Below are 27,734 nucleotides of genomic sequence, written 5' to 3'. Positions count from 1 at the left end.
AGGAGTAGGGGAAATTATTGAGACCTTCCCCTCAAAACTGGTTTAGATGTTGATTTTTCCCTAACCTCTGAGGAATTCCCACTTGCCCTGCAGGTAAAAGGTAAATAAACGTTCAAATTCGCCGACGGCTAAAATATGTAAGGTAGTACAGGTGTCATTTTGAATGCTCTTCAGTGCATGTTTCCCTTATAGAGTGATGGGTGTTTATTGAAAATTTATCTTATCCTTGATCGAAAATGATTATAGGTGTGGAGTGAAAAGTTTTCCTCATAAACAAATAAACTTTTTATGTTTCTCTTAAAACATTGCAATGGCAAAGAATAAAGTTAATGAAGATTTAGTCAGGGAAAGGAAGAATGCCTCATTTAACATTAAAGAACTCACGAACTTTTTAGATGGGAGTAAAGAAAAAACAAATCGTAGAAAAGAATTGGGTAAGTAAATTTCAATGAATAATTTTTTCAATAACCAAGAAAATAATATTTTGTGGAAAGTTAAATTTACTATTTTCTCTTATAACTGACTGTATGAAACATTAGCTATATTTTGTGTAGCTAAGAACAGAATTCTTTTCCTGCGATAAAAAGGAAAAGTTTATGTCAAATTAAAAGATAATTGGTTTTATTGAATGTATTTTAGAATGAGTCATCATACAGAATCAAGCATTTTATATAATATAAATAATAATTAATTAAATTATTTATGATATAATAATAAATTATAGTATTAATATAATAATATAAAATCAAAATTTATATTTTATGTATTATTATTAATTTATAGGAAATCTTTCAGAAATTCACTTTTATTATTAATTTATTTCTGAATTTTCAAATATTTTTGTGTTTATAATTTTTTTAATTTCTTAATATTTTTCTTTATTGACTTTTAGTTTTTACCTCTAAAAGATGCTACTTAATAATTTAAATTTTTATGCATAAAATCATTTCTGTTGTTAAGACTTATGGCAATAATTAAAGGTTTGGTTTTTGACATAAGTGTTTAAAACTGCCAAAAATGTATATGAAAATGTATATTTGCACTTATTTACACTGCTGGTTATTTGGCTGTTGTTGTCTTTTTAAGAATATGAATCTTAAATTTACAAAAAATTAATTCAATAAATATAATTATAAAACATATTAACTACTATGTAGTTTTACTTGTAGTTGATAATCTTTTGTTAGTGTTTTTAAACTATTATTACTATTACTTAAACCTTAATTCTTAAGATTAATTAAATTTTTAAAAATTTAATTGTCCATTAAAATATTTATAAAATTAATTAATAATAATTTTTTTTAAAATTTCAGATCCTATATTAATCCTATTATGATAGGAATTTTTATAGAATATAATGCTGTTTTAAATAATGAAATTAAAAAATAGTATTTCGTATTGAAAATCTTGGCATTCATTAGTTAGATTTAGTATGTATAAACTATTTTGAGATATTTATTCATGTATCATATCATCATAGCAGAATTTAGTTAGAATGTACAGAACATTCTTGCAAGTTATGTTGCCTTCTTTTAAAACATTATTTTATTTCAGAACAATTATTTTACAATGATCCAGAGCTCCAGGATAAAGTCCCAGTTGATTACCTTTCTCATTCTGAAATATATGATGATGCCTTACGTAAATCTCTACACATTTTTCATAGAGCCATGGAGTTGGCAGATCCACAGGAAATTTTGTAATTTTTTCATTTATTACCTTAATTTAAATTTTTTTTCAATTTCCTTAGTTTGTATCATTATTTATTTACAAGAAATCTTTCAGAACTTCATTTTTATTATTAATTTATTTTTAAATTTTAATTTTTTTTTGTGTTTATAGTTTTTTTTATTCCTTGATCTCTTTTATATTGACCTTTAGTTTTACCTCTGAGAGATACTCATTTGATAATAATACTTAATAATTTTAATTTAAATTTTTGTATATAAAATTATTTCTGTTGTTAAGACTTATGACAATGATTAAAGGTTTGGTTTTTGACATAAGTGTTTAAAATTGCCCAAAACCTAGGAAGAATTCACAATGCATAAGTTTTAAAATAAAAAAATAAATAAATAAATACAACTTCATACTAATTTTAAAATTATGTAAAACAATCTAAAGAACTGCAGCTTTAACAACTACATTGTATATATTTTTATAACAAATTTTGTCGCTACAAACTAAACTCGAAACTGAAAATTTTCTGTTTTGCTGAAATAAATCACAATATTCCTTTATAAAGAAGATTGAATTCATGTACAGAACAAAGTTTATAAATGATTATTAAAAAGTTTTGAAGTTTATTTCTCAGTTCTTGAAATGACTTTAAAATAATTTTGCAAATATAGCACTTTCAGCAAATCTTTTGTTAGCACATAATAGTGTTTTACTTAAGTATATTTTAGATAATAAATAGTTATTAAATAATTTCCAGCTTGTTGATTATTAAGTCATTAGGGAACAAGAAGCTTACATTTATATAAACAATACATTTACATCAAATAATGCAGGGCCTTATTCATTGTGATTAGCATTCATCTCTTCTTCAGTTAAATATAAAATACAAATAGGTGAATTGACAATTTTAAATGGGTCTGAAAGCAGTTGTGTTCTGTCCAGTCAAAAGTTTATAAGTGGCAGTTGCATCTGAGCATAAGAGAGCTGGGCAGTTCAATAAAATAATTTTCTTTAAGTATTTTGAATCGAATGCGATGAAAGATTTTTTTATGAGGCATTTAATTTTGCACGGATTTTAAATAAAAGAAAATGATATTACATTTTTGGTCTTAAATTCAGCCTGTAAAATAAGTTTCAATAAATTAAAATATCAATAATATTTATTTTTATACTTACACAAAAGAAATTTTTTTTGGGGAGGGGGGTGAAACAACAGGCATATAGATGGTTAAAATCTTCAAAATTTGACTTGTGTCAAAAGCTTGAGAGCAATATTGGATTTAAGGTCTCTCTCTCTCTATTCTTTGTCCTTAATAAGAAATAATAGTCCTAGGATTAGATTAGAACAAAAAACAGATCTAGTAAAAGTATCTATTTATATTAAAACTGACTATGTAGCTAATTAGTAAAATTTTAGCAATGATTTATTTTTAATTTCATCTTTAACACGCACACACACACAAAAAAAAAAAAAATTTGAACAAAACTTACAAATGGGAAAGGCTATATCAATTTAGACAATGCAGCAACTATAATATTACACAATAATTTACAAAATTAACAATAATTTACAATATTTAACAATTTTTTTTACTTCAATCATTAAAAAATATTAAGATTTTAAGAAGTTATCTTCCTAACAGGAAGGTACTAAAGTACCATAATTGTATTGTTTCTTTATTTATTTTACAAACTTTTGTTTAATGAAGTAGAAAAAACATAAAGGATCAAATAGTGCAATAAAATAATTTATTATGACCTTCATATGACAAGCTGTTGAAAAATTGAGTATTGTGACCTTCATATCCATTGTCCATTTTCTTATAAGTTTTATCACCCAGACAAATCTGTTTGATAGTAAATGGGAGCAAGCTATTATGAAATAAAGCTTTTCGAAATTTTCTTTGTGCATTGTGTTAGGTCACCATTATTTATTTAGCCTTTGATTGTTTTGTCTTATTAATTAAAAGTTTTAATTAATTTACAGTTTGCACCTAAAGCTTTAAAAATTAAATAATTTAGATTGAAATATTATTTTGCATTTTAGTGTTAATGCCTTGACTAGTTGTATTTAGAAAATATAGATTTTGAAAAATAAATTTAATTAAAACTAGGAATTACTGAAGACATTATTATTAAGACTACATTTTTTTGTTATTTTACGTATTTTTTATTCTTTATGCAGCAGATTATTGAAATTTTCAATTATTAAAATTGTCTGTTGACAATTGTTAAAATACTCAATTTGCTACCAAAAATTTCTCAACAATTTACTGTTTTAGTTTTTTTTTCTTCATCTTATTAATATGGTTGAAAACGTTCATTAATTAATTGTTAAGAGAGGACCATGTGCAAGTTGGTTAGATAGTGTGAGAAAGTATCAGAGCAGTGTGGGAGTTCATAAAGGGAGAGTGTAGTGGCATCTGATATTAGCAATTAGCCGTTATTAGCAATTAGCTGCAGTTCTGGTAGAAAAGGAAGAAGAATTGTTTGCATCTGAAACTTTAAGGATTAATTATTTTAAAATAAAATAACTTTTAAGCTTTTACAAGAAACTTAAAAAATGCAGATATAAATTGGTATATTTAAAAAGTATGGGTACTTTTTAAAAATATTTAATTTAAAAAACTTATTCAATTTTAGCTAGGAATACTGAAAAAGAGGAAGAAAAAAATTTCAGACTATAGTTTATCAGTCACTTTATTACCTCATTCTATATGCATTAAATTATTTTCTTTGATCTATAAAATTTTTTTAGGAACGATTTGTAGATATATCACTGGTTTCTTTTCATTCTAGAAAAAAATTTGTTCAAATAATTTCTCTGAATTTGCATACTGCATCTTTTATCCTTGATTTTATGCGCTTCTTTTATTTCCTGTAAAAATTTATTAGCAGATTTATTTCTTCTTAAAACATATTTATTTTCTGTTAAATCTTCTTTGTAGTTTTATTTATTGGTAAATTTTATTTGTAGATTTATTTTCTGATAAAATTTTTTAGCAGAAGTTGCTTAATTTAAAATGAACTCCAGTCATGCTATGAAATTTTAAAGCCCTTGTTACTTTCTCATGCGAAATTGGGGTGAATTTTCTTATAAAGTTTCATCCGATTCATTCAGTTGAAGCAGTTTAAAATATACCTCTCATGTTCAATAAAATTGTTAATTTTTTCTCAATTTTGTGCAACATTCGACCAACCAAACTCTAATTACCTATTCACTGACACAATTTTTGAATTTTAATTTTTCATAAGGAAACAGGAAGATGAGCTAATTGCCATTGTATCTTTTAAATTCCAATGAAACTGGTTCATTTTTATTTGGAAATAGCTGAATGACAGGTTATCGAAAAATAAGTTTTTTTAATGACAAGAAAGATATATAATGATGTTTAGGTAGATGTTTAGGTTTATGAAGATATAAGATGATATTGGATGTTTAGGCAGATATTAGATGTTCAGGAAGATACAAGAATGGTGAAATTGATACTTGTAATGATACTTGTGTATATTTTTTCATTGCTATTTAAAAATAAAAAATAAATAAATAAATTAAAGTGTAATATTGACTAATTTCATTTGAGTTATGTAAGAAAAGAGAGAAAGCAAAATTTCGTAAATGTGCCCAAGGGCCAGATAAAATTTGCTGAATAGTGAAAATATTTGGGGGGGGGGTCATAGTGACCTCTCGTCTTGGCGCCCCTGAACGCACTCTCTCTCTCAATAAATGTGTCTTTTTTTTCCCTGACTGATTTGGATTCTTGATCTTCAAAATGTGAGGATCAGCTGCAATCTGGAAAATATGGACCAAATGGTTTGGACAAGGAGAGTAGTCGAAGTTTTGAAATCTTTAATGTTAATTTTACATATTTTAGTATATCTTGAGAAATTTTTAAGCAAATTAGAAAATTCCCAGGAAAAATAGTTTTTATTTATTATTTTATTTGGTAATAGTCAACAAAAAAAAATCAGGTGTATGGTATACAAATTTTTAGATTATTTTAAAGAAGGATATTTTAAAAGAAATCGACAAATGAAATGAGTTAAATAGCTCCTGCGAGACAAATTTTAAATGTACGACATTTTTTGAAAACTTTGCTTAAAAAATTCTCCAGAATGGCGAAATACTCAAAAAGGAAAATTAACATTAAGGGGCTCAAACTTGACCACTCTCCTGACCGAACTTTTGGGACTATCATTTTGGGATTGCACCTACCTCACATGCTTCAACACGAACAAATCCAAATATAAGGAACGGCCATTCAGAGAAAGTACGTTTTTGTGTTTGATTTTATGACTTAAAATATCATCTGCAAATATCATCCCATTCTAGTTAGATTGATTGGTAGTACTTTTAAGATCCGATTAGATCAAAAGTTATTCCATTATGTTCTTTTTGCAAACTGTACATCGAAAATTACAGTGAAAATATGTACCCTTTTACTGAAATAACACCACTGTTTCATGATAAATTGGCTATTATTTTTAATGGCTAGTTTATTGTTACACATAATTCTAAATGCTTAGATCTTATTAACGCCAGGTTAAAAGCAGTTCTCCAGAATCGCTACTAACTATTGTATTTTTGTAATACATAACTGATTGCACTACTTTTTTAAAAAGACAGCACTCTACACTACAAACTATGAAAAAAGTATCGAAGTAGTTTCGTTACTTGTAGCACGCTAATGGAACACTGATGCTAATAGAAACTAGTAGCAGATATTTAGAACTAGTTTTTTATACTAATTCATTTTTTTCTTCAGATAAGGCAGAAATCTGACAGTTTTTGTTTAGTTTAAGTGCATGACATCAGTGAACTGCATTCTTAATCTGAAACTTAATGAAATCCTAGATGTTCAGACTCTGACATTAGTGAAATATCTTTAATCTGATTATAGCAAAAACCCTTTGATTTTATTGTTGATTATAAAAACGATGTTTTTTTGTTTCAAGAAAACATTTTTGATCCTATAAAAAAAAATTGACATTGCAAATTTTTTTCAGATCGATTGCTGATGCTATATTGCAAGAAGCTTCACCTTTAACAGTCCATTTTGTCATGTTCATACCAACATTGATGGGTCTTGCAACAGAAGATCAACAAGCTAAATGGCTTCCAGATGCTTTGGAAATGAAGATAATAGGCACATATGCTCAAACAGAACTTGGGCACGGTAATTTTAAAGCCACTTTTTTGCTTTATTGTAGTAAGCCAATCCTTACTTAGTTTCTAAATGTTGCTGGAATTTTTTAGGTACTTTCCTTCGTGGACTTGAAACTACCTCTACATATGACCCAACATCTGAGGAATTTGTTTTAAATACTCCAACTTTATCATCAGTGAAATGGTGGCCAGGGAGTTGTAAGCTCAACATATTCTATATTTTTGAAGGAAAAAAAATTTTGAAATTTTGATAAGCGTTCTGTCCTAAAATAATTTTTTTTTCTAAATTTATTTTAAAAGTCATGTTTTTTACCCATTGGTAATATCTTCAATAGTATTGGGTTTATTTAGAATATATTTGAACGACACTAAAAGTAGCAGTTTTAAGTAATTTTTCTCTCATGAAATAGATTTAGATCAAAATATGTACTGGATTTAAAAGATGAAAAAATATGAAATTTTAAAAATATATTTTGTGCTTTTATAATGAACTAATGATATGAGATATTTTGTCACATATTACAGAAAAAAAAGATCATTTTTACAGAACGTAACATTTATAAACAGGGCAGTAAACAGATGAGTGAAGAAATTTTTTTTAATTAATTATGCCTTTTTGAATTAAAATTATGATATTAATTTCCAATTAATAAGGAATTTTAATTAAATCTTGTTTAAAATTTTTGATTAGATGTAATTTTTATTATTAAATTTTTCACTTTTTTTTATTTTCAGTGGGGAAAACTGCTAATTTTGCAATTGTGTTAGCTCAACTTTGTACTAAGGGCAAAAGCTATGGCATTCATCCATTTATGGTGCAAATTCGAAGTTTAGACAATCATCAGCCACTTTCTGGTAATTTTTTTTCTTCCATCTAGGTTTAAAATTTTATTTTAATACTCATTTTTTTCTTTACAAGCTCTTTGTTTAATAAAATTATTTTATTATTTTTTAATTTATTTTCTTGTTTTTCTTGAAGTTTCAAATTCAGTTCTAAGAAAGCTATTCACATATTATTTGTCAAGGTCCTTATTAAAAAGGAAGTATTTTGTGTTTTATAAATTTACCATTAGTTGTAATATATAAATTGGTTATTCTAAATAAAATTTTTTTTTTAAATATGAAATCATGAGTTATTATGTGTATGAGAAATTTTGTTACAAAAATAATAATAATAAAATTGAACACTGTGCATAAAATAGTTTATTTTTTTCAAATGTTGAAAAATAATGAATTAATTACAATTGTTTATAAGGAGTGTGTTTTTTTTATAAAAGGTAAAAAATTTATGCTTTTGAAGTGTACCATAATCTAATAAAATTACAAAGCACTACTGCAAGATAATATTAATTTCTTTTTAGGTATGCAAAAATTGTACTGTAGAGATACTTTCAAATTATTATATGTACCTGGTTGGTAATAAATAGTGGTAATAAAAGAGATGAATAACCACAATATTTAAGGATGTTTTCTTTCACAGATATGAGCTATTGAAATTGCTAATATAAATCTGACAGATTAAGATAAGACCTTGTATGCTTCAATCATGAAAATCCTGAATCTTTATTATGCCATTTGAGTTTGCATCCTGTTTTCTTTTTTTGTTAAATATATGTAAGACTAAAATTCTTATTTTTACTCTAAATGCACTCGACAACAATATACTTTATACTCAAATAAATACTTTAATACACTTTACAATACTTTAAACTGCTCTAAAATTCTTTGGTTATGTATTAAAATGGGAAAAAAAAATAATTTTATTATATGTGTGTGTGTAAAGTGTGGAGATAAAAGATAATGCTACTAAAATGTGTCTTAATCAAAAAAAAAAAAAAAAAAAAAAAAAGAAAGTTAAGAAATATTTTGCAAGATATTAACTTACAGAAAGCTCTTGAAAATTTTGAAAGCTTTAATTTCTATATATTTTATAGTATACATGCTTGCTTAAACATTGCTTTTTAAGCTCGGAAAAGTTTTAAAATTATTTAGCCAATTAAAGGCATTAAAATTTATTTGTTTGGAAAAAATTGTATCTTCGAAATATTGATTAAATATTTTATTGTCCCTTGTAATGTTAAGACAGAAATTTATTTCAGTTACTTTAAAAAGCTGTCAAAACATAGCTTGTCTACTTTGAAGATACATTAAATAATCAGGGGTCTGTCCAGACATTTTGTGAGAGGTTCGTTTTTGTAAAATTGTGGAAAAAATTACTCGTAATTTGTGAATATAAAATAAACGTTAGGTCACATTCTTTCAACCAGGGTCCGCTTTTGTGAATTTGGGCAAATAGGGTCCGTTATTGCAAAAAAACTTTTTCCAGGAGTTTTTAAATTGTAAAAACATACAAGATTATGCTCAACACTGTAAAATTATAATTAAAAAAATTAAATTTTAAAAAATAAACAGCAATTGCAACTACTAAATTAGCGATGCAACATATAAATATTTGGTGTTAAGCCTTTACTGCTGAACGCAGAATATTCATTTCGGAGGAATAAAGGAAGAAGGGTCTGCCGAAGACAAAATTTAGTTCGTTTACATCTGTCTTACTTTCCCGTTCTGTCTTTTATTTGTCTCTTTTTTCTTTTATTTACTTCTTTTTTCTTTTCTTTTATTTCTCTTCTGTCTTTTATTTACATTTGTCTTTTATTTGATTAACAAAACACTAATTAAGATAAACAAATTTGTGAAGGGTCCGATTAAAAGATAAATTATTTTGTGAAGGGTTTATTTTTAAGTTAAAATATTTTGTGAAGGGTCCGTTTTTATGAAAAGATATTTTGTGAAGGGTCCGTTAACGGACCCAAATTTCTTCTAAACAGACCCCTGATAATGCATTCTTATTATCATTTTGCAATTATTAAAATTATGTCAATTATTATGTTATAATTTTATTATTATCTTATAATAATTATGATACTTTTTATTATTATAATTTTTTATTCTTCTATTCAATGAATAATTTATTGCAATATAATTATAAAAAATTTTTTGCAATGAAATAAATGTAGTGAAAATTTATTGCAATGAAACTGCATTAAATATGATTTTAGTTACATCTGAATCCATTCTTAACAAATTAGTAATTAACTGGCTTTATTTATTCTAGGTATTACAGTTGGGGAAATTGGACCTAAAGTAGGCTTCAAAGCATCAGATAATGGATTTTTAAAATTGGATAATGTCCGAATCCCAAGGGAAAATATGCTCATGAAAAATGCTCAGGTATTTGAACCATATTTAAATAACCTGATTATTTTAGAGGTTTATTAAATAGGTGTCTAAATTTTACACATAAATGTTAATCATATATAATAAATGTTTCCATTTTGTTATCATTTCCATTCAACTTGAAAGTGTGTAAGTTTAAAGAAAATGTACTAATAATTAAATTTTTATTTAAAAATGGTTTATTTTATCAGGCATTGTGATTTTTTTAAAGCCAGAAATTTTTTTCAGGTGACACCTTCTGGTGAATATATCAAGCCAAAGAGTGACAAACTGAATTATGGAACCATGGTGTTTGTTCGTGTTCTTATTCTTGATATGGTTTCTTACAATATAGCCAGAGCAGCCACCATTGCTATTCGTTACAGTGCAATCAGGCGCCAAGCCCAAATTTTACCGAAGTTGGTTTTATTTTCCAAATGTCATTTTATAAGTTTAAATTACAAGGGTAATTTCATGAAAGACAAATGGGTATAACACTTTTTTATATAAAGCTTAAGACTACATACAAATTGGAATTCAAAAATATACAAATTGGAAATAACTGTCAACATGTTTCAAGCACTCAAACAGAGGCACCCATTTTTAAGTCTTCCAAGACGTGAATAAGAAGATACAGAATTGATTTGAAATATAAAACGTAAAGTTGCCAACAGAAAAGGAAAAGTTAAATGGAGAAACAATGCTAGAAAAACCTCTGTAGGCAAGAGAGAAAAAAGATGAAAAACAGAACAGGAAAAACCACAGTGGTTGTCAGCAGCAATCATAATTTCATGCTCTATGAGAGGTGGTGAAAAACTAAAGTTGTTAAAAGGGAATCAGCATTCATATGAATAAAACAAGATTCCAGGGCATCAAGATGAACTGATGTGACGGGTGGAAATAATTTTGCCATTGTCAAAATTGGCATTGTCTGTGGTTTTTTTTAGAGTTGTTTCTCATCTTTATTTTTCCATTTTTTGTAGGCAACTTTACGTTTTATATTTCAAATCACTTTTGTTTCTTCTCATTGACAGTCTTGAAAATGGGTACCTATTTTTGAGTGCTTAAAACATGTCGACTTTTATTTCCTAATAGTATATTTGTGAAGCAAATGAAGTTTTTAATCCAGTAATAGCTTTGGTGTTTTTGGGACCGCTTTGGTGTTTTTGGGATTATTTATTCAAAACTAAGATAATTGTTTTTTTAATTTTTTTCCTGCTTTTTTTGCATTTATTATCATTGAGGTATTTTAGAGTAATTAATAGTATCAGAAGAAAAGTGCGCTTATTTTAAGAAATATAATAATTTTTACTAGGATATTGATGTTTAAATATTTTATTACAACTTCCTTTAAAATATGGTTTGCTCAGTAATGAGAAATGTTCACATTATGATTATGTTATAATTATCTTCAATATAAAAACGGAAATGTTGCTATTTTTAGTGAGCCAGAAGTTCAGATATTGGATTATCAAGCTCAGCAATACAAACTCTTGCCCATGGTTGCTTTCAGTCATGCTTGCAAAGCCACATTTATTGCTTTAATGGATACTTATAAGACTGCTACACAAAACATGGAGAAAGGAGATTTGGCAACATTACCTGAGGTAAATTTTATAGAAATTCTGTAGCTGAAGGAAATAAGGTAAAAAAGAACTGAAGCAAGAGATATACTTGGTTGTTTAACTTCATGATTGAAAGGGAAAAAAAATTCAATCACAATGCTTTGATCATTCAAACATGACACTTTTTCTTAAGACTCATAGTCTGCCCTGATTGTCTTCTTCTACTACCAAAATCCCTATGTAATTTTTTGCATTCCCCCTCAATTTTCTATCTATTTTTTTCCCGTTGGAAAATGTGCCTTTTGTTATTTCTAACCTGTTCTATTTTCATCATTTGTGTGTTGTCACTTTGAGAAAGTTCGAAAACTCGACGCATCTTGCCCTTTTACCGCTTTAAATATGATGTTGGGAAAGTTTTTACTGTCAAGTATATTATAAATATTTTCTTAATTGCTTGCTGTAACTTAGTGTGGTTTGGCCATGACCTTAAACTGAATTAGGCTGCTATTCGGGCGTAGGCACAACGTTGTGCACTGATGTAGATGCATTTAATGTTTTGTCTTAATGAAATTAACCTTGACATGATGGATAAAAGCAAATTTGTCATGAAGATATTTTAACATTAGCCTAAAAATCTTCTGGGATTACTAAATATAGGAAGGATCATTTTGAGAGCTGTAAAGGAAATATATAAATATTAATATTTAAATAAATGAATAAAGATATCTTAACTAATTTATTATGCTGATTAAATTAGACAGAACTCACACCAATTGGATTGATAGTTTAAATGTTATTAGCGTGTTATGCATATTTTTACATCTGACATAGCTATTTAAAGTTAGACATAGTGTCCTATGTATTTTATAATGGCGTAGAGAATAATAGATAATACAAGTTGATAGGTTTATTAATTTAGATTGTATGTAGACTTTATATAATGAAATATAATATAATATACAATTTATATAATGTATATAAATAAAAAGTACTCTTTATGAGTTAAGAGTAATTAATATCTGATGTTGATTTCTAAACAAATGATGTATCACTTCCCTATACATATTTTTATGCTGAATTGAATGAAATGAAAAGCAAATTTATTTAATGAATAGATTAGAAGTAATAAGAGTCTTGTAAGTTCTTTCAAACTTATTTAAGTATAAAACTTCCTAAATTTAAAATCTAATAGTTATAATGTCTTAAATTTTGTCTCATTCAATTAAAGTTACTTAAAAAACATCTCACATGGCTAGATATAAATGAGAGATAGGTAAATAAGTATAATTGGAAAAATTAAACTGTAGTCAATAGGTATAAATCAAAAATTTGTACTTTTTGTACATAAAACCCTAATTTAAACCCTTATGTCAGCTTGTGTCTTGTGCTATATGTAGAGTGGATTTATGCAATGAATTTTTTTGTTTATTGATGCACTGCATTGCATTTTTTAAAATTAAATTATACAATATTTTAATATAATAATGTGTGGAGCTTTTTAAAGCTAAGTATTTTCTTTAGATTAACCCGAACATTTTTGTACATTTTAGTTGCACGCCACATCATCTGGGCTAAAAGCCTTATGCACTGACAATGGAAGTGCTGCAATAGAAATTTGCAGGAGAGCTTGCGGAGGTCATGGTTATTTACAAATCAGTGGTATACATAGAATTTATGCTGCTACAGTTGCTGCTTGCACATATGAAGGAGAGAATACAGTACTATACTTACAGACTGCAAGGTATGAAAGTTGCACATTTTTTGGGTATTTAAAGAATTTAAAATAGTAAATTTTATAATCGCATTGATGCTCCATTTTTGTTACATTACATGTGGGAAATTTTTTTTAACTTTAAATGAATGTTGAAGGAGTTGTATATAGAAGTTGATAAAGATTTCTAATAAAGTATAAGTTGTTATTGAAACTATTAAAAACGATTGATGAGGTGAACAGCATTACTGTATGAGTGATACTTTTTTAAAGAAACATCTATGTAATAAAATATCAATAAAAAATTAAACTTTGTAATCACAATTTATATATTTCTACATCTTAGCTACCATTTAAATTTCATAATGGTAGTAATTCTTAAATTTCATACTTATGACTAAGGTAGAAATGTAAAATATTTAAATGAGTAGACAATGTTGCAGCACAATTGGTGTAAGGGTGTCTTTTTTATTAGTCATTATCTTTTGCAATCTTATAATAATTATTTATTGATTACAAACTTTACTATAGGCCTTCAATATTTTTTCCAACAAATTTCTTTTAAAAAAATATGCTCAGTTAGATAAATAGCATATTTCATTGTCGATAGAGGTGCTAAATTACTCTTGTAGGAGTTTCAATTTCAAAATCAGCATATAAAAAACAAATGTTTTTAGATGTTACTCATAGAAAAAGTAAAATTTTCTTTAGTAAGTTTTAATTTTTTCTTTTTTCAAAAATACGTTAATTTTTGTTCACCTCAAATTTATAATATTTCTTTAAATGATTAAACTTAGTAAAAAAGTTTTTAATTAAAATATCTACAAATTCTGAAACTGTTTATTTTCAATTTTGTAAAAAAAATTATGCTGTTAATAAATTTTGTGTAAGTAGAATTTTTTCTTATCAAACAGTTAATTTCAATTTATATTATTTGACTATGTTTATTTCTTGTAAAATAATAAAGGAATTATGTTTTATTTCAGATAATTTTTTGTAATGTTTACATAAGCTTTAGAAAAGAATTGGGAAACCTCCACAAGTTTGATCAATTATCAATAACCTTGTTGAATTTTTTTTTTTCTTTTTCATGTCTCCAGCAAACAAACACACATTCCAAATCTCAGGGAGAACTTTTGGTTCATTTTTATTCCCATTCAAAATTGGATGCAAGTACTGTTATATATATAGAGAGAGATATATAAAACAACTTGAAAACATGCACAATTTCTTCAACTTATGTATTATGCTCTAATCAATTAATAACATTACAAACAGTGTCTTTAATATTCTCTTTTTATGAATGCAAAATGAAACTTATAAATTTAATTGTATTGTTGGGTTAATTATTTTGGAAAATGTTAACAATTACAGAAGCAACCTTCTTTATTAATGACTGATTTCTCACATAATGGAGGGTAGTAGTTCCTTAAAAGTTTCACTGTATTACTTTTTCTTCTATTGGCGTCATGAAAAGACGGATCAATGAATAAAATTTAGCATCTATAAAAAGGATGCCAACTGATATAATTACGTATAAAAACAAATTTACCAATTATGAATGATAGAGCTATTTTAAATAAATAATTATGTTTTTGTTTAAGTTTGCAATTAGCTTTAGCATTGTCTTTAGTGCACTCTGACTACAATATGAGGTTGTATCGTCAAAAAGAGCTCTCTAAATAAGAACCTGAATTGAATATTTTGATGCATTTTAATCTACTTATTTCTTTTGTTAAATTTTTTGTTTTGATATTTTTTCACGTTTCTTTATTTGACATTTTCCACCTTTGGTGAAGATGTTTGCCTGGTCACTAGGAGTGGTTTTAATGGTCACTCCTAAAGGTTTTCTTCAACACAAAGTCTGTGTCTATTACCACTTCGCTCAGGGGATAGAGCGTTCGCCTTCCAATTAGGTGAACCGGATTCGAATCCCCAGTGACGGCTAGTCGAAACAAATCTGCATCTGGCTTGCACCGACGTGAAGTATCCTCAGTGGTAGACGGATCATGAGTTAGAATCCCTTTGCTGTCAGGTTAAACGTGGGAGGTTCTCATGGTTTTCCCCTCCATGTAACGCAAATGTGGTTTAGTTCTGTCAAAAAGTTCTCCACAAAGGCAAATTTCCCCCAATACTTGATCCAGGAGTTCCCTTGTCTTCTGGATTGGGTTCAAAATTACAAGGTTATGGAGTTGAACATTAGCAGTCGTAAACCCATAAAAAAATTGAGTCGGCTGTTCAACGACGGTTATAAAATAAAAGGTCTTGCAACTATTCCCATCAATTACAATTGTCAATAAAGTTTGGTAAATGATGGTTATAAAATAAAATAAAAGTGGTTGCTAATAGAGGGGGGTCTTTCCAGGTTTCACTGTATAACTATTTTTTTAAATTTTTTCTTTCTTTAACTTTATCAACTGTTTATATTATTTGATGAAAATTTAATTTTTGATGTATATATATGTCTGTGTCTTTGTAGCAATAATTTTTCTGTTATATATTGTTATTTTTAGGTACATTATGAAGGTTTTAAAAGGCCAACAACCTGTAGCAAGGAATTCAGTTTTTGGTTACCTTTTAGAAGACAGCAAAAGTATCCCATCCAGATTTGAATATCCACCCTCTTTAGAAACTCTTGTTGGTTTTTATCATGCTGCTGCTCAAAAGTAATTTTTTTTTTCTGTCATTAAATAATGCAAGACTGAAATTTATATTCTACACTAAAGTTTGTAACACTAGAACTGATTTTAAATGTTCGGACAAAAATTCAACTATCCACTGCATGGAAAAATATCATATTTAATCATTATTCACAAAATAAATTAATAATCATAAAATACCATTTTTTCTAAAGTATTTTAATGTCTTTATGTAAGTGTCTTTCCATTTAAAATATTAGCTTATTTTTTCTTTTAAACTTTTATCATTATTGTTAGATTAAGATAAATTTAAATACAATATTTTATTTTTGACTATTATGTGGTCTTAGACAAAAGTTAAAAATATGCTGCATTTAAAGGTTTTAGGTAGTACTAAATTCAGGGATGTGATTGACAAAAACACAAAAAAGAGGAAGTTTATAACTGTAGCATTAAGCGTGCAAAAGAAAAAATGATATGAATTCAATAGCCAATCTGATAATGATTACATCCATGATATTATCTATTCAAATAAATATAAATAAATGGTAATTATGTTCTTAAATAAAATCTTGATTAAAATAATTTTTTTTTAATAATTTAGATAACATTGAGTAATTATGCATAAGCACGATTTTATGTATCACATCATTTTAAAAAACATTTCTTTAATGGTCAAAGGACCTTTATGGACTTTCTCATCAGTTCTTTGTTTTTTCGATGGTCTTTTATTAACATGACTGATCTGTAGATTGCGCTTTTCAGACTTTTGATCATCAGTGTTGATAGGACAAGAAAGTTCATTTCTCACACAATTTTTAAAGGCCTTAGATTAAGAATCGCGATGTTGGATTTCAAAATCGCGTGAATAAGAATCGCGATGCTTGATTTTAAAATCGCGTGAAAAGGAATCGCGATGCCAGATTTTAAAATCGCGTGAAAAAGAATCGCGATGCCAGATTTTAAAATCGCGTGAAAAAGAATTGTGATGCCGGATGTTAAAATCGCGTGAAAAAAAATCGCGATGCCGGATTTTAAAATCGCGTGAAAAAGAATCGCGATGCCGGATTTTAAAATCGCGTGAAAAAGAATCGCGATGCCGGATTTTAAAATCGCGTGAATAAGGCGATATCGGATTTTAAAATCACGATGTTGGATTTTAAAATAGGGTGAATAAGAATCGCGATGTTGGATTTTAAGAGTGCGTGAATAAGAATTGCGATGTTGGATTTTAAAATAGCGTGAATAAGAATCACCATATTGGATTTTAAAAGCACGAAAATGCTAATCGCGGTATTGAATTTTTAAATCGGGTAAATAAGAATCAGGATGCATAATTTTTAAAGTCCGTGAATACTTATCGCAACGAGTAATGTTTAAACCGCGTATAAATACGAAAATCGATGTTTGACATTACAACCGCGTGATAACGAATCGCAATATTGAAATTTAAAAATATATATGAATACGAATCGCGACATTGGATTTTAAACTAGCATGAATATGAATTGCGATATTGGGTTTTAAAAACGTTTAAATGCAAATCGCGATATTGAATTTTTAAATTGCGTGAATGGGAATTGCGAGTAATGATTTTTAAATCGTGTAAAAATGAATCGCAACAAGTAACTTTTAAATCAGTTAAATACGAAAATCGATGATTTACATAAAAATCATCTAAATAAGAATTGCAATTTTAGCAGATTCTGGCCCAGTTCCTAATGTTTAAAATTCTGTAAATCAGCCAATCAAAAGAAATCAAATATCAGCGGCCGAAACGAAACTGCTTAGGACTTTTTTTCCGTTTTTTCCAATCTATAGCGGAAGTCGCGGTTGTCAAGGCTACGGCGTACATGCCGAAATTCTACCCATTTTCTTCTGAAGATAATTTTTTCAGGAGCCTACTGCAGGGGGGGGGGGAGTTCATCGCAAATCCGACTATATCGTTCGTTCGACTCCCCAAAAGTTTTTGGAACATGGTGGGAAATTTTAAAAAGTCTTTCATCCCTGAAAAGATAAGAGAGTAGTGTAGTAGATTACGGCATTGTTTTACCAAGGTCAACCACTTTTACCCCAGCAAGCAGATTGACATGTGAAGAAAAGTTTATTGGGGGCTTCAATACTTTCGCTCCGCGGAAGAAAAAATTTTTCAACAAAATATAATTTACTGCATAAAAAATTTTTCCGAGCGGAAATTTATGAAAAAAGAGCGGAAGATATGGAAAAATCTGAAAAAAGCGGAAATCAGCGGATCCGCGGAAGAATCACATCCCTGTAAATTATATTTCTTATAATGTTTATCTTCATTTTTATGAAATTAAGTAACATTATGTAATATAATATTGTTTACACAACAATGCATTTCGAAACATTAGAAAGGTTCCTTCTTTTTAAATATTGTAAGCAAACATTTTAATGCAAGGAGATAAAAATATGATATGGCAAAAAATTTTAGTAGGGGGGGAAAAAGTCATATTAGTCATTAAAACAACTATCAAAAGATATTAAGTAAAATTTAATTTATAGCAATAAATTTAAATAAGCAGTATTAATTTTTTTAACCCACTGACTGCTCTGCACGTAAAAAGTCATATTTCAACCCGCAATCTTCTCCACATATCGAAACCGGTTTGTCCATGTACTTAGATAGAGAAATAGTGTATAGGGGAGAAACATTCTCCCAATTTTGCCCTTTCATTAAGCTACCAACAGGTTAATATTTATTGTACCTAAACTAAGTAACACAGGAAGAAGATTATTGATAAACCAACTTTATTTACAAACTGCAGGAAAAAAACTGGTGCATCTGTTTCTAAGTTATAAGCAAACATACATGCAGAGAGACTTTTCATTTTCAGGGCTGATTGTGCTCCGGAAAAAATCCGGATTTTTTATTAACAGTGATCCGGAAGTTTCGGGAGATCGAAGGTCCAGACGTTTAAAAAAATCATTGATCACAGAAGTTTCCGGAAATCAAATTTTCAAAGGTGGAACTTAAAAACACAGTTTATTTTATTTGTTTGTAAGGAAGAGCCAGAGAAATACTTTATAAGCTTTATTTTGCAAATAATATTCCATTCTTATTAATATTCATTATTCCTCCAACCGCAATCTTGTAATTATCTTTTATTTTAGAATGACAATTAAAGCTGCTGCCAGAGTACAAAATTTTATTGATGCTGGGAAACTACCAGAAATTGCTTGGAATCTTAGTCATGTGGATTTGATTTTGTGTGCAAAGGTAAAATAAATTTACAAAAAAAAGGAAAAAAAAGACTTTAAATACAAATTTGTATATATTCTCTGAAATATTTTTTCTAGGCTCATGTCCAATACTATATTGTTCAAAAGTACATGGATTGGGTTCTAGGCAGTCCTGTTCCAAACAATTTGAAAGAAGTCTTGAAACAACTTTGTTACTTATATATGTTGCAAAACATTCATGAACAATCTGGCATTTTTATGATGGTAAAAATATTTTTATCAATTACTTAAGTAATTATAAGATTATTTACAAGAGAAATTACATATGTTTTTTCAATGGTTTATGTAATTGAGATTGATACAACTGTTGCCTGCTCAAATGCAACTTCATATCATAGTTGGTTTGTGATTTAATAAAACACATTACTGAATTTGATTATTCGTCTGAATGTATAAAATTGAGCTATTATTTTAAGTGTGATATGTATAAAATTTGACCTATTCTTTTAAGTGTGATCAAAGTAATCGATGCAATTTAATTCTTACGTTACTTATTTTCTACATATTTCAGATTTGTAAAACTTTTAATATTTATTTAATATGGTGAAAGATACAGTTCAGTTCTATAAAATAATGTATTTAAAAAACCTAAGAAAATATCATTTGAGTTATACCAGTTTATTTCTACATGAATGTATTCACATATTATTCTGGTATTAGAATATGTTTAAAAATGAGCAAAGCTTTAATGTAAATAAAATAAAGAAAAATGGTGATGTATCCAGAAAATAAAACATAATTTAATACTACATTAAAAATAAAATACAACATTAAATGAAGTCAAAAACAAAATTTTAGGTTTGGTATCTATTTTTATTAGTAGAGTTTTTTCCTTAAATATTTCGATTTTAAATTTTTTGTCCCCACAAACAAATGCTTGGAAAAATTTTAGGGGAAGAAATGTGACATTTTGATTAATGTAGTCACTTCTCATCCCCACTCTCTTGCTTCCCACATTTAATTATATTTTATAAAAAAAATTTGAGCTCCCAAAAAAATTTGTAATTTTCAAATAAATTGATTAAATGAAAAATTTTAACTATCAATTTTATGAAAAATGTTCTGTATTAGTCAAACATCCCGTAGTCTTTAAATTTATAAGCCTAACTTTATATAAATCAAAGAATTGTGAGTTTGTTTAAAAGGTGTAGAAAATGCTAGTTTAAAAATTTGGATTTTTTTTACTTTATTATATTATGAAGCTACAACTACATTCACAGTAATAAAAACTTTAGATATAGGGATGGATGCAAGAAATTCTCACTGTTTCCTCCAGAAATTAAAGAGAAAATTTTATTTTTTACAAAATTTGTTTAGTATTTTATTTTAATGCCTTTCATAAATATGATATGATTTTTTACTATCCTAAATTTAAAAAAAAAAAAAAAAATTACTTAAATGCTTTAATGAATGTATGAACAAAAATATATAATATTCTTTGCAGATTGGGCTATCTGAAATTCAACTATCCAAGATGCATGACTACATGTTGGAAATGCTAAATCTTCTTCGACCCAATGCAGTGGCTTTAGTAGATGCTTTTGATTTTCATGATCTGGTATTAAATAGCCCCTTAGGATGTTTTGATGGTAATGTTTATGAACGCTTATATGAGTTGGCACAAAAAACTCCTATGAATCAAAAGCAGGTGATTATTTGTTTGAATCAGATTATAAATTCAACTTAATCTTAAAATATTCTATACTAGCTGAATACAAGATTACAAAAAATAATCAATAAATCGGTGTTATTTAACCAGGGTTGGCAGGTTTTTGACATGTGACAGTTTTTGACAGTTTAAACCGTCATGTCAAAAACCTCATTGTCGAAAATGTCAAAAACCTATATTCATATGTTAAATTTAATTAATACATAAAATTTATATATTTTTTAAAGGATAGTGTTTCTAAATATGTTCTAGAAAAAAAAAATTTTAAATTTTGAAGAAACACTTATATTTTGAATAGTAACCAAAATCTTGTACTTTTGAAAACTCACATCTTTTGTAATATTATGTATTCATTTTCATGTGTTATTGAAAATCTGCAGTGATATTATTAAGAAATTTATTTATAACCAAATTTAGTGTATAGTATAGATCAGTGGTGCGCAAACTAGGGGTCGCCAGAAGTTTTTGGGGGTCGCCAAAATTTTTATGAAATGCATTATCCCTGCATGCTGCATACCATACAGTGTACATATAAAGAGTGAATCGCCATCACTCACTGTTTAATTGCAATTGGATTTCCGAAATGTCACGAAATATCGAGTCAGAAGTCATAAAACGCATACAAAATTCATCTGTATTTGCTTTACAACTGGACGAGACTACCAATATTACTAAAATGTCACAACTAATTATTTACGTTAGGTTTATTTTTAATGAAGATATAACAGAAACGTTTTTATGTTGCAAAAATTTGGAAGGAAAAACAACTGGAGAAAAAATATTCGAAGTAATAAATGAATATTTTGAAACAAAGTCCCTTACCTGGGCAAACTGTGTTGCGGTTTGTACTGATGGTGCTGCAGCATTAACAGGTTCGAATAAAGGGCTCAGAGGCTTAATTCAGAAGGTGGCACCTCATATGGTATTTAATCACTGTATGATTCATCGGAAAGCTCTTGTTGCAAAAGATATGGATGAAGAGTTGCACAACGTATTACAAGACGCTGTTAGTTCAATTAACTACATTAAATGCAACAGCCACAACAGCCGTCTCTTTTCAATACTTTGCAATGAGATGGGCTCAACGTATGAGAAATTACTGTTACACATCGAAGTCAGATGGCTTTCACGTGGGAAAATACTACGACGGATATTTGATTTGAGAAATGAAGTGTACATGTTCTAAATCGAAAAGAAACATAGATTGGCAAGTTATTATATCAATGAAGTTTGGCTAGGGAAGCTGAGCTATTTAGTTGATATTTTCGAAAAACTTAACGACTTAAATTTGAGCTTGCAGAGTGAGAATTCAACTATCATAACTACAGCCAGTAAAATTCAAGCTTTTAAGAATAAGTTTAGTCTCTGGCAAACTGAACTGAATAAAAACAACACCAACATGTTCCCTTGCTTTAACGATTTTATCAAGGAAAATAATATAGATATATTTACATTTAAAAACATCATTTCCAATCACATTGAAAAGTTAAAAAAAAATTTTCGAGAAGATTCGAGGATTTTCCTGAAAACGATCTTGGTTGGATTCGTGATCCATTTTCCTTTGACATATGCAGTTCAACGCTTCAAATTAGTGAGAAAGAGCAATTGATTAGTGATTATACTCTTCGAAATCAATTTAAGACTCAGCCTTGCCAAACATTTTGGCTATCCGTGGAAAAACAATATCCCGTTTTATGCAAGAATGCCATCAGAGTGTTAATACAATTTGCATCAACGTATTTATGTGAAACTGGATTTAGCAAACTAGTTTCAATAAAAACTAAATACCACTCGCGTTTAAAACCTGAAGATGATATGCGAATTGCAATTAGCAACATACATCCAAACATCGATGAGATAATTAGAAACTTGCAGCCACATACATCTCATTAAAGGGCAATTTACTGATTTTTGTGTTATACAAAAAGTATTTTCTTAAAATTATAAATAAAATTAATATGAGTCAAATATGATGATGTTTTTATTCGATGAAACGAAAGAAATGCTCGAAATATACATCGTATTTGTGAACATTTATTTCTAGGGGTCGCCAAAAATTTTCTCTCTACAAAAGGGGTCGCGGTCGAAAAAAGTTTGCGCACCACTGGTATAGATTATACTAAAAATTAGACATTTTTAAAGATAAACATTAGCAGTTTTGTACATTAGACATCTTCTTTTAAAGAAAAATCTTTTTAATATTTTTTTAAATCTTCTTAATAATCTTTTTAACATAAGACAATACAAATTTAAGTGCTTTCTGTTAAATACAATGAGTAGTTAGTGTCGATTTACAGTATATTCAGCCTATTCATTTTGCTGAATATGATATAGTTTTGTTGAATATCTAAATATTCAGCTGTTGAATAATTATATTCAGCCTATTCATTTTGCTGAATATGATATAGTTTTGTTGAATATCTAAATATTCAGCTGTTGAATAATTACTTCTTGCTTTCAAGATATGCATTATTTGTATTCTTAATACGAGTGGAGAAAAAAAAATTAAGAGATAAAAATTGTTTTAAAATGATAAGTGTAATAATTATAAATAAATATAATGAACAATATGAATTATATTTATCATTATTCATAAATATAACTACTTTTAAATTCAAATAAACATACTGGATAATAAAGATATTCGGTATAACATTAAAAAATTTTTTTTATACACTTGTATCAAGTTTGTATTTATACAACATAACTTGTAAGTTCCTTATAAATATTAGTTATATGTTCCTTATATGTCAAAAATGCATAGTAATAAACTTTTAATTTTCTTAAGTATTAAAAAGAAAAAAGAAATTTTTAAATATAAATATTTAAACAATTTTTGTGCAAAATTTTTCTGCACATGCATTTGAATATAAATTTCTGAGATTTTAAATCTGTTATTTTACCTTAATTTTAATTAAAAAATATTTTAAAACCTGCTGATTACCTATAGTATAATTAAATTTCAATATAATGCATGGCAACTGTTGGTAGTTTTGAAGTTTATATATTTTCTTGGCAAACTTCAGTTTTTGACATTTTTGACGGGTTTTTGACGGTTTAAACCAGTATTATACCCTTGTCATGTCAAAAACCACTTTTTGACGTCAAAAACCCAACCCTGTATTTAACATCACAAAATCATGCATACAACTGAAATACATATACTGACACAATTCATAAGCTTAAATACTTTAAGTTTACAAAAAAAAAAGATGTGGCATGGATGTCTCTCTCTGTGTGTTTGTCCTCCATTGAATGTGGGCACCAATATGAACAGGTATCTGTGACTGTGGCGTGGATGTCTCTCTCAGTGTGTTTGTCCTCTATTGAATGTGGGTACCAATATGAACAGGTATCTGTGACATGGATGTCTGTGTGTTTGTCCTTCATCGAATGTGGGCACCAATATGAACAGGTATCTGTGACTGTGGCATGGATAATGCAGCTTGACTCAGGTTCATAAGAGCCCACCGAGTAAGGTGAAATTGGCAACACTTACGCCATTTTCTGTAGTGAAGAACGTAATAATTCGGAGTCAGGCATTAGAAATAAATTATTAAATTTGCCCATTTCTCAACAAATATTTCCGTTAAAAAACTTCTAAAAAAATAAGAAATCATACATTGGGCAAAATTAAAAAAGATAACTTTCATTTATTTATTTTAATGCACACTTCAAATCACTTTTGTGTCCTTTTTCAATTCTACACCTATAAAATTAGCCCCACTTGGTATATGCCATATATCCCACTGATTAATAATTTAAACACACTTGATTAAAAATAACATTAATCAAGATATTAATAAACATTTCAATGTTTTTATAGAAGTATAAATTTCAATGGACTTTTTATGTTTTAAATTAAATTTGATTTTTTTAAAAAAATCTTTTAACAATTTTTAGTAACAAACTTGAAAGTTTAAATCAAAAATTTAAATACCATTCATTTCAGCTTAAAATTCCCAGTTTAATCGATTTCATTTATAAATTTTTAGCTAGAAATTCAGTTAATGAAATTAATAAATTAGGATGTTGTAAAATCAGTTGGCAAAGCTTTACAATGGCTAGAGTCTTTAAATGTACACTTAATTAAAAATAACATTAATCAAGATATTAATAAACATTATTAACATTGAATTATTAAAAAAAACTACATTACATCAAGGTGGGAAAGAGATATTAAATTTAAAATTACACGTTATTCATTTATGCATCAAGAACTCTTAAGATATGTTTTTTTATTCAGATTAAAATACATATACTGTTGAAAGTATTAACAAATTACGTCCAGATATTTTTTTAATGTAAATATCAGATTTAATATTTTCCCTTGTAATTTGTAATCTTTCTATTGTTGCTTTCAATATTCTTTATATGTTTGGAGTTTTTAAGTAATGAAGAAAAATGATCAATATATGATAATACAGTATAGTGGCATGATATATATATATTCCTTTTTTCTGTTTCAGGTACATGAATCATACTATAAATATCTACAGCCTGTGATGAAATCAAAGCTATAAAATTTGTCTTGTAACCCGAAATTTCTCATTATTTGATAAACAAGAACTTTTACATACAGGCTTTATTTTTCAAAACTAGAAAGATCTAAATATAGTTTTGGAAAACAAATTTTATTTCAGAATGTGCAATTTTTTTACATACATAAATATTTTTTATATATTTTATAAATTTGTTTTTGTAATATTATACTATTAAAATATTTGCCTTAACGTTAAATATTATATAAAATTTAAAATATTAGTTTTGGAGCATACATTTAAATAGTGTTTATTGATAATAAATTTTTTGTTTAAAACTTAAAAAATATTTTGAAAATTTTATTGTCGAAACATTTGATTATGAATAGCTTCACTGTTATAAAAAAAATTCTCATTTTTTTATTTTATTTTTAAATCTCTTTGCTACTTTATAATAATAGCATTGCAATTTTATATTATTTACAAATTATTAAAGGTTGTTGGTTTAATCATTTTTATTTCATTAATTATTTATTATATTTTTGTATATATATACTCCATTTTGTTCTTTTCTATAAAAAAAAAACATATTGTGTTTTTTAATAAAATGTTTTTATAGAAGTATTAATTTCAATGGATTTTTTGTTTCAAGTTAAATTTGATTTTTGTTAAAAATCTTCTAACAATTTTTTAGTTACAAACTTGGAAGATTAAATCCTAAAATTTAACTGCGATACATTTCAGCTTAAAACTCCCAGTTTAATCGATTTCATTTATACATTTTTAGCTTGGAAATTTAGTTAATGAAACTAATAAATTAGGATGTTATAAAATCAGTAGGCAAAGCTTTACAATGGCTAGTGTCCTTAAATTTATTTGTACTGTAAAAGATACCTTATCTGATAGTAAAAAACTGGTACAATGGATCCATAAATCTTGCAGTTAAGAAAAATAGTAATTTCCTTTTCAATCAAGTTAAAAGTTTCTGCTAATCTTTTCTTTTACTTATCTAAACAGGGTTGCAATTTTCACCACTAGCCAAAACTAATTTTGACCAGGACAAAAAAGTAATTTTTAACTGCTCAAAACTGTAAAGCAATCTTAATTTTAATAAATATCTTTATTTATTACAATACCTTAACAAGTAATAGTGCAGTTTAATAAAAACATAGTGACAATTTTAGGAAGCTTATTAATAAAATATGCTCACACAATAAGAATATTCAAGATTTTAAATTGGATTATGCAATTGTAAAATATAAATTTGCTCTTAAAAAGAAATAAAACATGAGCTCACAAGACATCTGATGAGCAGAGCAGCTATGAATAAGATTATAGACATTGATATAACATTTGCCGAATTTGTATAATATCTACTGGGGTGTTGAGTCTGTTCATTGATAGGAAGATTACTTTCTAAGTTATGAATGATCCATTTGAAACCAATTAAGTTTTAAGATAACAATAAAACTTGTTATCGTTACTTAATTTTTAACAAATCTTGTTTTAGATTTAACATGGTTAGTGAAATATATTTGATTAGTATTAAATTAATTGAATAGTGAATTTCTGTGGTCAAAACTGGTAAAAATCTATAGTGATCAGGACTTAAAACCCTATACATTTGGCCTACTACCAAGTTTTGCCAGTTTTCTGATGCAGGTATTCTATTTTAACACTCAAAAGATTGTAAACCTTTAATTTTATCAATTACCTATATTTTAATAAAAATGCAAGAGTGTTTTCTTTAAGTTGCGAAAATTTGTTTAACATAGGCATTCTTCGGATCGGGAATAAATTCAGGATTGTAATCCAGAAACCATTCTGGTGTTTTTCCATTTAACATCACCTGTATTTCCATGTAAAACTAGGGTTATTTAGAAACTTAAAAAAAAAAAAAAGATTAAACTGATTTTAGCCAATATTATCTTCACAAAGTTTCCAATGCAGTCAAGAGATAGTATGCAGCTAACACAAACTCATTTTATTTACATATTAGTTTAATATTGAAACTTCAAACAGTATGATCCATTCAGAGCTTGATGTCATTCACAATAGATTTCTTAAACTTGTTTTATTCGTGTCTCAAACATTTAAAACTTGTTATATCACTGAAATGATAAGTATGCCATTAACTGCATTCATTCTTAGCAAAACAAATACAAACATATTACAGGGTGTGTATAAAAAGTGCTTAAAGGTATTTTTGATTTTTAAAAGTCCTTAAAGGTGCTTTTCTTCATTGTATCCTTTAAAAATATTATATTTTCCCTTTAGAATCACCATGAATTACACATTACACAAAAAGCATGGTTCTCCAACAGTGTCAATTAACTATAATC

At 27.3% G+C, this 27,734-nt stretch overlaps 1 protein-coding gene across 1 annotated transcript; it reads left to right on the top strand.

Moving 5' to 3' along the window:
- Positions 1-80: 80 nt before the first annotated feature.
- ACOX1 (acyl-CoA oxidase 1) lies at positions 81-26,016 on the top strand. The gene is made up of 14 exons (XM_087163940.1): positions 81-434; positions 1,555-1,699; positions 6,688-6,857; positions 6,938-7,045; positions 7,583-7,702; positions 9,963-10,078; positions 10,313-10,482; positions 11,508-11,670; positions 13,179-13,369; positions 15,853-16,005; positions 19,114-19,219; positions 19,300-19,446; positions 20,687-20,890; positions 25,381-26,016. Exons 1-14 carry the CDS (start codon positions 311-313, stop codon positions 25,432-25,434), a joined length of 1,971 nt encoding a protein of 656 aa, XP_087020066.1. The 5' UTR covers positions 81-310; the 3' UTR covers positions 25,435-26,016.
- Positions 26,017-27,734: the final 1,718 nt, after the last annotated feature.

The sequence above is a fragment of the Parasteatoda tepidariorum genome, chromosome 5 (assembly GCF_982258835.1).
Source record: "Parasteatoda tepidariorum strain Cologne lab strain chromosome 5, Ptep-v5.0, whole genome shotgun sequence".
Taxonomy (NCBI): domain Eukaryota; kingdom Metazoa; phylum Arthropoda; class Arachnida; order Araneae; family Theridiidae; genus Parasteatoda; species Parasteatoda tepidariorum.
The sequence above is the reverse complement of the archived record's forward strand: the minus strand, read 5'-3'. Positions and strand labels throughout refer to the sequence as shown.